Source organism: Stenella coeruleoalba, assembly GCF_951394435.1.
Source record: "Stenella coeruleoalba genome assembly, chromosome: 11".
NCBI lineage: Eukaryota > Metazoa > Chordata > Mammalia > Artiodactyla > Delphinidae > Stenella > Stenella coeruleoalba.
The window spans coordinates 51387222-51399937 of record NC_137157.1 but is presented as its reverse complement, the minus strand read 5'-3'; the positions used below and the strand labels follow the sequence as shown (position 1 = coordinate 51399937).

The following is a 12716-nucleotide window of genomic DNA, read 5'->3' as shown; positions in this document are numbered from 1 at the left end:
GGAGAGGACTGGGGTTGGCGGCATGCACACAGCCTTAAGGGGCTAGTGCGCCACGGCTAGCCGGGAGGGAGTCTGGGAAAAAGTCTGGAGCTGCCGAAGAGGCAAGAGACCATTGTTTCAGAGACCACTGTGCGAGGAGAGGGGATTCAGAGCACCACCTAAAGGTGCTCCAGAGACGGGCACGAGCCGCAGCTATCAGCACGGACCCCAGATACGGGCATGAGACGCTAAGGGAGCCTGTGCAGCCCGCTACTGCCAGGGCCCCGGGATCCAGGGACAACTTCCCCGGGAGAACACACGGCTTGCCTCAGGCTGGTGCAACGTCATGCCGGCCTCTGGGGCTGCAGGCTCGCCCCGCGTCCGTACCCCTCCCTCCCCCCGGCCTGAGTGAGCCAGAGCCCCTGAATCAGCTGCTCCTTTAACCCCTTCCTGTCTGAGCGAAGAACAGACGCCCTCAGGCGACCTACACGCAGAGGCGGGGCCAAATCCAAAGCTGAGCCCCGGGAGCTGTGAGAACAAAGAAGAGAAAGGGAAATCTCTCCCAGCAGCTTCAGGAGCAGCGGATTAAAGCTCCACAATCAACTTGATGTACCCTGCATCTGTGGAATACCTGAACAGACAACGAATCAGCCCAAAATTGAGGCAGTAGACTTTGGGAGCAACAGTAGCCTTGGGGTTTGCTTTCTGCATCTAATTTGTTTCTGGTGTTATGTTTATCTTAGTTTAGTATTTAGACTTTATTATCATTGGTAGATTAGTTTATTGATTTGGTTGCTCTCCTTTTTTTTTTTTAATATAGATATATATATTATTATTTTCCTTTTCTCTTTTTGTGAGTGTCTATGTGTATGTTTCTTTGTGTGATTGTGTCTGTATAGGCTTTGATTTTACCATTTGGCCTAGGGTTCTGTCTGTCGTTTTTTTTTTTTTCTTTTAGTATAATTTTTAGCACTTGTTATCATTGGTGGATTTTTTGTTGGTTTGACTGCTCTCTTCTTTCTTTTTTTTATTACTTTTAAATTTTTTTTAATTTTAATAACTTTATTTATTTTCTTTTTTTCTCCCTTTTCTTCTGAGCTGTGTGGCTGACTGGGTCTTGGTGCTCTGGCCGGGTGTCAGGCCTGTGCCTCTGAGGTGGGAGAGCCGAGTTCAGGACACTGGTCCACAAGAGACCTCCCAGCTCCACGTAATATCAAACGGCGAAAATCTCCCAGAGATCTCCATCTCAACACCAAGACCCAGCTCCACTCAACAACCAGCAAGCTAAAGTGCTGGACAATCTATGCCAAGCAATTAGCAAGACAGGAACACAACCCCACCCATTAGCAGAGAGGCTGCCTAAAATCATAATAAGGTCACAGACACCCCAAAACACACCACCAGATGTGGTCCTGCCCACCAGAATGACAAGATCCAGCCCCATCCACCAGAACACCGGCACCAGTCCCCTCCACCAGGAAGCCTACACAACCCACTGAACCAACGTAAGCCACTGGGGGAAGACACCAAATAAAACGGAAACTATGAACCTGCAGCCAGCAAAAAGGAGACCCCAAACACAGTACGGTAAGCAAAATGAGAAGACAGAGAAACACAAAGCAGATGAAGGAGCAAGGCAAAAACCCACCACACCTAACAAATGAAGAGGAAATAGGCAGTCTACCCGAAAAAGAATTCAGAGTAATGATACATGATCCAAAATCTTGGAACTAGAATGGAGAAAATACAAGAAACATGTAACAAGGACCTAGAAGAACTAAAGAGCAAACAATGATGAACAACACAATAAATGAAATTTAAAATTCTCTAGAAGGAATCAATAGCAGAATAACTAAGGCAGAAGAACGGATAAGTGACCTGGAAGATAAAATAGTGGAAATAACTACTGCAGAGCAGAATAAAGAAAAAAGAATGAAGAGAATTGAGGACAGTCTCAGAGACTTCTGGGACAACATTAAATGCACCAACATTCAAATTATAGGGGTCCCAGAAGAAGAGAAAAAGAAAGGGACTGAGGAAATATTTGAAGAGCTTATAGTTGAAATCTTTCCTAATATGGGAAAGGAAATAGTTAATCAAGTCCAGGAAGCACAGAGAGTCCCATACAGGATAAATCCAAGGAGAACCTGGCCAAGACACATATTAATCAAACTATCAAAAATTAAACACAAAGAAAAAATATTAAAAGCAGCAAGGGATAAACAACAAATAACATGCAAGGGAATCCCCCATAAGGTTACCAGCTGATCTTTCGGCAGAAACTCTGCAAGCCAGAAGGGAGTGGCAGAACATATTTAAAGTGATGACAGGGAAAAACCTACAACCAAGATTACTCTACCCAGCAAGAGTCTCATTCAGATTTGACGGAGAAATTAAAACCTTTACAGACAAGCAAAAGCTAAGAGAATTCAGCACTACCAAACCAGCTTTACAAAAATGCTAAAGGAACTTCTCGAGGCAGGAAACACAAAAGAAGGAAAAGACCTACAATAACAAACCCAAAACAATTAAGAAAATGGTAATAGGAATGTATATATCGATAATTACCTTAAATGTAAATGGATTAAATGCTCCAACCAAAAGACACAGACTGGCTGAATGGATACAAAAACAAGGCCTGTATACATCATGTCCGCAAGAGACCCACGTCAGACCTAGGGACACATACAGGCTGAAAGTGAGTGGATGGAAAAAGATACTCCATGCAAATGGAAATCAAAAGAAAGCTGGAATAGCAATTCTCATATCAGACAAAATAGACTTTAAAATAAAGACTATTACAAGAGACAAAGAAGGACACTACATAATGATCAAGGGATCAATCCAAGAAGATATAACAACTGTAAATATTTACGACCCAACATAGGAGCACCTCAATACATAAGGCAAATGCTAACAGCCATAAAATGGGTAATTGACAGTAACACAATCATAGTAGGGGGGTTTTAACACCCCACTTTCACCAATGGACAGATCATCCAAAATGAAAATAAATAAGGAAACACAAGCTTTAAATGATACATTAAACAAGATGGACTTAATTGATATTTATAGGACATTCCATCCAAAAACAATATAATACACTTTCTTCTCAAGCACTCATGCAGCATTCTCCAAGACAGATCATATCTTGGGTCACAAATCAAGCCTTGGTATATTTAAGAAAATTGAAATCGTATCAAGTATCTTTTCCTACCACAACGCCCTGAGACTAGACATCAATTCCTGGAAAAAATCTGTAAAAAATTCAAACACATGGAGGCTAAACAATACACTACTAAATAACCAAGAGATCACTGAGGAAATCAAAAAATACCTACAAACAAATGACAATGAAAACACGATGACCCCAAACCTATGGGAAGCAGCAAAAGCAGTTGTAAGAGGGAAGTTTATAGCAATACAATCCTACCTCAAGAAACAAGAAACATCTCAAATAAACAACCTAACGTTACACCTAAAGCAATCAGAGAAAGAAGAACAAAAAATACCCCCAAAGTTAGCAGTAGGAAAGAAATCATAAAGATCAGATCAGAAATAAATGTAAAAGAAATGAAGCAAATGATAGCAAAGATCAATAACATTAAAAGCTGGTTCTTTGAGAAGATAAACAAAATTGATAAACCATTAGCCAGACTCACCAAGAAAAAAAGGGAGAAGACTCAAATCAATAGAATTAGAAATGAAAAAGGAGAAGTAACAACTGACACTGCAGAAATACAAAGGATCATGGGAGATTACTACAAGCAACTATATGCCAATAAAATGGACAACCTGGAAGAAATGGAAAAATTCTTAGAAAAGCACAACCTTCTGAGACTGAACCAGGAAGAAATAGAAAATATAAACAGACCAATCATAAGCACTGAAATTGAGACTGTGATTAAAAATCTTCCAACAAACAAAAGCCCAGGACCAGATGGCTTCACAGGCGAATTCTATCAAACACTTGGAGAAGAGGTAACACCTATCCTTCTCAAACTCTTCCAAAATATAGCAGAGAGAGGAACACTCCCAAACTCAATCTATGAGGCCACCATCACCCTGATACAAACACCAGACAAAGATGTCACAAAGAAAGAACACCACAGGGCAATATCACTGATGAACAGAGATGCAAAAATCCTCAACAAAATACTCACAAACAGAATCCAACAGCACATTACAAGGATCATAAACCATGATCAAGTGGGCTTTATCCCAGGAATGCAAGGATTCTTCAATATACGCAAATCAATCAACGTGATACACCATATTAACAAACATGGATAAAAACAATATGATCACCTCAATAGATGCAGAAACAGCTTTCAACAAAATTTAATACCCATTTATGATAAAAATCCTCCAGAACGTAGGTAAAGAGGGAACTTACCTCAACATAATAAAGGCCATGTATGACAATCCCACAGCCAACATTGTTCTTAATGATGAAAAAAAATGAAACCATTTCTACTAAGATCAGGAACAAGACAAGGTGCCCATTCTCACCACTACTATTCAACAAAGTTTTGGAAGTTTTAGTCACAGCAATCAGAGAAAAAAAGAAATAAAAGGAATCCAAATCAGAAAAGAAGAAGCAAAGCTGTCACTGTTTGCAGATGACAGGTACTATACATAGAGAATCCTAAAGATTCTACCGGAAAACTACTAGATCTAATCAATGAATTTGGTAAAGTAGCAGGATACTAAATTAATGCACAGAAATCTCTTGCATTCCTACACACTAATGATGAAAAATCTGAAAGAGAAATTAAGGAAACATTCCCATTTACCATTGCAACAAAAAGAATAAAATATCTAGGAATAAACCTACCTAGGGAGACAAAAGACCTGTATGCAGAAAACTATAAGACACTGATGAGAGAAATTAAAGATGATACAAACAGATGAAGAGATATACCATGTTCTTGCATTGGAAGAATCAACATTGTGAAAATGACTATACTACCCAAAGCAATCTACAAATTCAATGCAATCCCTATCAAACTAGCAATGGCATTTTTCACAGAACTAGAACAAAAAATTGCACAATTTGTATGCAAACACAAAAGATCCTGAATAGCCAAAGCAAACTTGACAAGAAAAACAGAGCTGGAGGAATCAGGCTCCCAGACTTCACAGTATACTACAAAGCTACAGTAATCAAGACAGTATGGTACAGGCACAGAAACAGAAATATAGGTCAATGGAACAGGATAGAAAGGCCAGAGATAAACCCATGCACATATGATCACCTTATCTTTGATAAAGGAGGCAAGAATATACAATGGAGAAAAGAGAGCCTCTTCAATAAGTGGTGCTGGGAAAACTGGACAGCTACCTGTAAAAGAATGAAATTAGAACACTCCCTAACACCATACACAAAAATAAACTCAAAATGCATTAAAGACCTAAATATAAGGCCAGACACTTTAAAACTCTTAGAGGAAAACATAGGCAGAACATTCTGACATAAACCACAGCAAGATCCTTTTTGACCCACCTTCTAGAGAAATGGAAATAAAAACAAAAATAAACAAATGGGACCTAATGTAACTTAAAAGCTTTTGCACAGCAAACGAAACCATAAATGAGACGAAAAAACAACCTTCAGAATGGGAGAAAATATTTGCAAATGAAGCAACTGACAAAGGATTAATCTCCAAAATTTATAAGCAGCTCATGCAGCTCAATATCAAAAAAACCAACAACCCAATCAAAAAATGTGCTGAAGACCTAAATAGACATTTCTGCAAAGAAGATATACAGATTGCCAACAAACACATGAAAGGACGCTCAACATCACTAATCATTAGAGAAATGCAAATCAAAACTACAATGAGGGATCACCTCACACCGGTCAGAATGGCCATCATCAAAAAATCTACAAACAATAAATGCTGGATTGGGTGTGGAGAACAGGGAACCCTCTTGCACTGTTGGTGGGAATGTCAATTGATACAGCCACTATGGAGAACAGTATGGAGATTCCTTAAAAACTAAAAATAGAACTACCATACGACCCAGCAATCCCACTACTGGGCCTTTACCCTGAGAAAACCATAATTCAAAAAGAGTCATGTACCACAATGTTCATTGCAGCTCTGTTTACAATAGCCAGGACATAGAAACAACCTAACTGTCCATCGACAGACGAATGGATAAAGAAGATGTGGCACATATATACAATGAATATTACTCAGCTATAAAAAGAAACGAAACTGAGTTATTTGTAATGAGGTGAGGTGGATGGACCTAAGGTCTGTCATACATAGTGAAGTAAGTCTGAAAGAGAAAAACAAATGTCATATGCTAACACATATATATGGAATCTTAAAAAGAAAATGGTTCTGAGGAAACTGGAGCAGGACAGGAATAAAGACGCAGACATAGAGAATGGACTTGAGGACATGGGGAGGGGGAAGGGAAAGCTGGGATGAAGTGAGAGTCGCATGGACATATATACACTACCAAATGTAAAGTAGATAGCTAGTGGGAAGCAGCCACAAGCACAGGGAGATCAGCTCAGTGCTTTGTGACCACCTAGAGGGGTGGGATACGGAGGGTGGGAGGATGCAAGAGAGGAGATATGGGGATGTATGTATATGTATAGCTGATTCACTTTGTTATAAAGCAGAAACTAACACACCATTGTAAAGCAATTATACTCCAATAAAGCTGTTTAAAAAAATAAAATACTGTAGTGCACACTTAAAAAAAACAATATAGTGTTAGTTTTAGGTGTACAGCAAAGTGGTTCAGATATATAGATTCTTTTTCAGATTCTTTTCCATTATAGGTTACTACAAGATATTGAATATAGTTCCCTGTGCTATACAGTAGGTCCTTGTTGTTTGTCTCAAATTTAGGGGAAAATTAGAATAAGGAATGCCTCATTGAAAAATATCAACTATTGTTAAGTTATGTACAGTAATAAAGAGTATTTTCACTTTAATTACCAAAAATCCTTTAAGCCTCAGCCTCTGTAGTAGAAATTCTTCTCTAATCTAAAGGGCTTGAGATGTGCCACACCTAGAGAAGCCCGCACGCCACAACAAAGAAGAATCCACACGCCACATCGAAGACCCAGTGCAGCCAAAAAAAAAGCCTTGAGAAGGAGCATGTCAGAAAATGAATATTTTAAATTGCAGATAAAGTAGAGACAGGGTTTTCCATGGAAAATGAGGATTACAGGGAGAGGAAGAGGCCAAGGAATCGGATTTCAGGCAGGAAAGCTTTGCAAAGCGGATTTTGGGAGATAAAGAGGAGACGGGGTTGTCCATGGAAAATGAGGATTACAGCAAGAGGAAGAGGCCAGGGAATTGGATTTCAGGCAGGAAAGCTTTGCAAAGCAGATTTTTGAAGATTTCATAAGAAACTGGTAGGTAAGAATAAGGTAAACATTAGCAAATTTGGGCTACATAGGTTACAATCAGCCATGAAATCAAATTCTTTTACCATTTTGTGAGTGATATGTAGTGGATAAATGATACTGGATAATAAATGAAATAAACTATTTACAATACAGAACATCGTACAATTTTAAACTCTAAAGTACAACTTTTTACATGTGTTTAATGTAAAATAATTTTTAAAATTACAAACCAATACACATTCACTGTGGAAAAAACCAAAACATAATACATGTAGATGTAACTAATGTGAACACCTTGGAGGATTAGACTTTTATCAGACATGTTTTCCTATGTCTCCCCACATATTTTGTAATGGAACCAAACAGAATATACTGTTATAGACGACTGACTTAATTTGTCATGAACATCCTTCCATAGCATTGAGTGGATGTCTAGAATATTCTTATTAATGCTTCTTGCCACTATCACAGACCTCTAGGTTCTGCCGTTTTTCACTTTTATAAATAGCATGACCAGGAACAGGCTTGCACCAAAAACTTTATTCATATCCATGATTATTTCCTTAGGAGGAATCTCTGGAAGTAAAATTTCCTAGTCAAAGGATCTATGTCAAGCCTTTTGCCATCAAAGTCAAATTGCCCTGCAGAAAGGCTAACATACGCATCAGCTACAAATAAGTATGCATAATTCTCCACATACTAAAAACACTTTTAAAAAACTTGACCAATGTGATGTGAGGAAATAATTCTCACTGTACTTTTTATTTGCATTTGTTTGAAGTAGAACATGAAAGTTATTTTAAATGGCTCCAAGAACCCCTTGGGTTACTGGACAATACTTTATTGGAAGTAGATAACACCTACTGCCTCTGCTAGATCTTAATCCTAAAGTTATTTTAACTTTTCCCACATGTTTCCAAAACACTTAAATATTAAGTTTAAAATTTCATTAATCAGCTATGTATTTTGCTTGTGTTGAAATCCCTAAATGTTTGATATTCTTTTGAATGAAATAACTAGATAATGGAATGAACATTTCATTTTCCATGTAGATATTTTGACGTGGTTTGGCTTTAGCCAAAGATGCCTTTCAAAATACCTAATTGACATTGAAGTCATTTTTCCCATATTCAAAATTTCCATGCATTTCAAAAATTATGGTGCTGGAATCACAGAACTTTATTGGCATTAGTCAAATTTAAATAATATTTTAAAACATCTTGCTGTTTGGCATTGTGTAGATCCTTTCCCCCTTCCCAGTACGCCACACTGCTCCAAAAAAAACATACCAGATTTCACACAGTTACCTGTGGTAACCTATCTGGAGCAGACTGGACATAGAGAGTAAGATAACTGAGGTGCTAATATTGGCCTGCATAATCCACATGGGTAATCAACACCTAAACAAGAGAGGGAAAGATTCTAGAAGCTTCATCTCCATGCCAGTTCTACCATCTTCTCTAATCCCCTACAAGAAATAGTCCTGAGATTGTTTGATATGCAATCCATTTTGTACTCAACAATATGCCAACGTTTGCAAAGGGGAGAGAGCATGGAACTTAAGTCTTTGCTTCAAATTTCATTCTTCAGAAGACAAACTCAGAGGAAAAATAAATAAATTGATCAATCAATCAATCGGAGCTACTGACATTTTCTACTTCAAGTGCAGTTACTGAACCCTTTCAGCTAAGGAGGGGTGCAAGTCAAACTACCTTCTAATGGTTCTTACAAATCCATTTTCTTTAGAAGTAAAGAAAATGTTCTTTTAAAAAATATTGATCCCAGCTGACAAGTGGTCAAACACAATAGATTCAGGTGAAAAAGAAAAGGAGATAATAAAAGGTCATTAACTGATTTATTACTGATTTCATAATATTTCAAAATTAGTTGTCCATAAAGTATCTATGAAGAGGAAACTGTAGGAAAAAAAAAAAAAAAAGAGGAATACTCTCCCTATAGAGCAACAGGAGCCTCAGTGAACTTATCTGCAGAATGGGGGTATTAGAATAGATGACCTTCCTGTTAGGAACTTTGGTGGATCCAGAACATCTATTCCTTTATGACAATGGAAGTGTTGAAGGGTCTAGATTTGATCTGTTTTAGAAAGGAAAAATGAGAGAACAGACGTGAAGGAAAAAAGGCAGCTAAAATGGTCACGCCCATACTACAACAGGTAATTAGAGGGAACACTAGTGGTGTCTCAATTCAAAATAGCTACTTTTTATAAAGTGTTTTCTGGATCACATTCTTTATGAAGATATCCATTTAAACAGTTTTAGAATAAAAAGACCCGAAAATGTGACTTTAATTATAACTACAATGATTTTCCTAAGTAGATACACTTTACCAACTAACGAGCAAAAGAACTTACTTACCATTTGTCCTCTAGAGTAAATTCTCCAACTGCACAAAAGAAACTAAACTCACATAATGTTTATTCTCCCTTTCCTTCCCAAATTAGGTCATTTATGTAATACTGAACCTCTACAAAAGGTAACATACAAAAGATGCTAATGTGCTAAGAAATAAAAGGAACACTTCATAAAAATATAGTGGTTTTCTTTTTCCATATGAAAGTATTTAAAAAACAGTAGCTTGCAATATGTTACAAACATTCTTATATGACACTTTTCGAGTCTGTGAATTCTTGCCAGAAATATATAGTGTTCACATCATTCCAGTGAATAACTCAACATACCAATTTTTTTCAAAGGCACAGTGTCAAAAATACTTAACGACTTTAAAATTTGTTTTTTCTGTAGTATATACCAACCACCTGTGACATTGTTCTAAACAATGTCATTGTTTAGAACAATGTCACAGGTGGTTGGTATATACTACAGAAAAAAGTCTTAAATATTATGCTAAATTTCAATGTTAGTGAACACAGAAAAAAAAGTAATGTTGGTATTTGAGGTCATTATATTTCCAGCAGCCTGAAGACATTGAGACTTATCAAAATAGTGATCTTAGGCACTTTGCCTACCCCTTTCTTTTGGGAATCTTTAATTTATGTGACATGTTTAAATAAATGGGAGTTAACTCTTCATATGCTTTGGAAATTACATAAAAATCACTCTTAAAATTGTAAAAAAATGTAGCCGACTACACACTATATAGTATTATTTCTACCTGCCATCAGGTGCTGCAAATATTAAAGGGTAATTTTCTTCAACCTTTCTGGTTAACATAACTCACCTGCCCTTCAGCTTGCCAGGTGAAATTCATGGAATGGATATTGACAGGAATGGCTGGCATTCTCTGTTGTGCTCTTCTGAAATCATGTGTAAAAGGGGCCATTTTCCCCTCTGAAACAATCAAGATATCTTCTTCAAATCCTGGTTTTAAAAAAACAAATAAAACTATCAAACTAGCTGGACTTAAAAGCATCCAAATGAGAACTTGCACGCAAAAAGAACACCAAAGAATTAGTAATGGGTCATTTCTTTTCACAAGGCACCTGCCTTCGTACCAACTGATATTCCTGTGGGTGATAAGAATGATGCCAAAGACGCATGCTTTCGGGGAAAAGGAGTGGACGTGGAGTTAACTGGTGCTAGCAAATGCTGGGTCCACCTAAAAACGCAGGATTGTAGAAACTAGCAACAGCATGATCAGAACACTAGATCAGCTTAGGTTTCTTGAGAGAGAAGTTTATACGCTTTTAGATGGAAAATAGCTAATTAAAAGGGGGAGACCAATCTTCCTTGGAAATTAAGCTTTGAAAACATACTAAATGTATGCATCTCTCCTCCTTTAATGGAAAAGCTGGACAGAGAGTGAAGACCCAGGCAGGGGAAGAAGCAGAAGCTCCCGTGTTAGGCGCGAAACCTTACCTATGAGCACTCTCGCCTGGTGAGCATCGATCCACAGGTACAGGCTTTCCTCCGGCGGCTGCCCGACCTCCGCCCGCAGCACCAGCAGGCACGGGAGGATGCTCCAGAATCGGAGCGCGGCGGCAGGGAAGGCGCCTCTCCGGGCCATACTACTCCGGACCTCCTGGCTGGTGGCTCTCGCAGCTGAAACTCCTGCCGCACGTACCCAACCTGCAGCCGTTAAGCTGTCTCTCAACCCGAGCTGTTCCCGCGTAGTCAGCTGGGCGTGTAGCCTCTCGGCTCTGATGCGAGTGAGCCCGGGTGAGCGCGAGGAGGAAGAGAAGGGAGTGGAAGAACCGGCGAGAGCGGGGCAAGACCGGGGCGGGGGGGCGGGGGCGCAGGAGGAACAGGGGAGAGCAGAGACGCAAGACTGGCAAAGCAGGAGATGCCAGCCCGCCGAGCAAGGCCAACAGTCAGAGGGTTAAATACAGCGGGAGAGGAAGAGCGGGAAGGGCCGGCGCAAGTGCGGTGCGAAAGAGGAGGCACTCGGCCCAGTCGGCCGCCACTGGGCGGCGCTGGGGAGACGCACGGGGGTGGGGCGGCACGGGACCCCGGAGGCCGCGTCCACGCCGCTGTGCGCCGCGTGGGAGCACGCACGAAAGGCGCACGTGGTGGAGGGAGATGCGGAGAAGGGCGCTCAAAGGCGCCTCTGGGATGTCCCTCGCTTCTGCCTCTGGCCAGACGAGGCATGAATGGAGGGAAGTGGGGTGAACTGACTTCACAGGGCTTAACTGAGCGCAGGTGATGATGATGATAACTCCCATTTGTACTCCGGGGCTAAATGAAGGCGCATATTCCTCCACTTCTCCCTTTCCGCTACTGTCATTCCTCCTTCTGCAAACCCTATCCTCATCCATCCGCGCTAAGCTGACACGGCGCATTCCCATCCATTTAAAACCCAAGACTCGACCGTCCAGTGGTTCCCTGATGGCTGGCGCTCAGGTTGGCGGGGGCGTGGGGTTTCATTGCCACTTGCCTGACACCATGGAGGATGATTTTTAACAGCTGTGGAGGCTCTTCTCCCTGATCACCGGAAGCACTTGGAAGAGTTCCCTGAGCTCTGGATGACAGGCTTACCTGACCTGCTGGGGTAGGGCTCCCAAAAGTTGTGAATATCTTCATAGTTGCCGGTATTTTAAGAAATTTGGAGGCGTGCCGCGCTGGTACTGAAATCGCAGGCGCTTTAGAGCAACACCAAGGATCTGGCCTTGCCTGTGGGAAGAGTAGGTGGCTGGCAGTGGGCTCCAGCCCAGCCACACCGACTCGACCCTAGCAGAGAGGATTTGTTTTGCCCCCTGCCTAATCCCTTGGATGAGCAATGAAAACGGAAGCAAAGGTTTAAAATTTTTTTTTTAACTTAGATTTCAGACTCAGAAAAGAGTTGTTTACTTCTGTATTTTTTGGCATCCGAATGCTGGACAAATGTCCCAAGGATTGAGCATCTGGGGCTGGGCGTGTTGTTTCACCCAGTCCCTTGCAGAAGT

At 40.2% G+C, this 12716-nt stretch overlaps 1 protein-coding gene across 2 annotated transcripts in view; it reads right to left on the bottom strand.

Annotated features, from left to right (window-relative positions):
• Positions 1–11545, bottom strand: part of WIF1 (WNT inhibitory factor 1) — an 86534-nt gene extending 74989 nt beyond the window's left edge. For both annotated transcript variants that reach the window (XM_079937839.1, XM_079937840.1), the window contains exons 1-2: positions 11194–11545; positions 10556–10695 (exon numbers count right to left, since the gene is read on the bottom strand). In XM_079937839.1, coding sequence (XP_079793965.1) covers positions 10556–10695; positions 11194–11341 — 288 coding nt within the window. In that variant the 5' untranslated portion in view covers positions 11342–11545. The remainder of the gene's footprint in view (positions 1–10555; positions 10696–11193) is intronic.
• Between the last annotated feature and the right edge of the window lie 1171 nt (positions 11546–12716).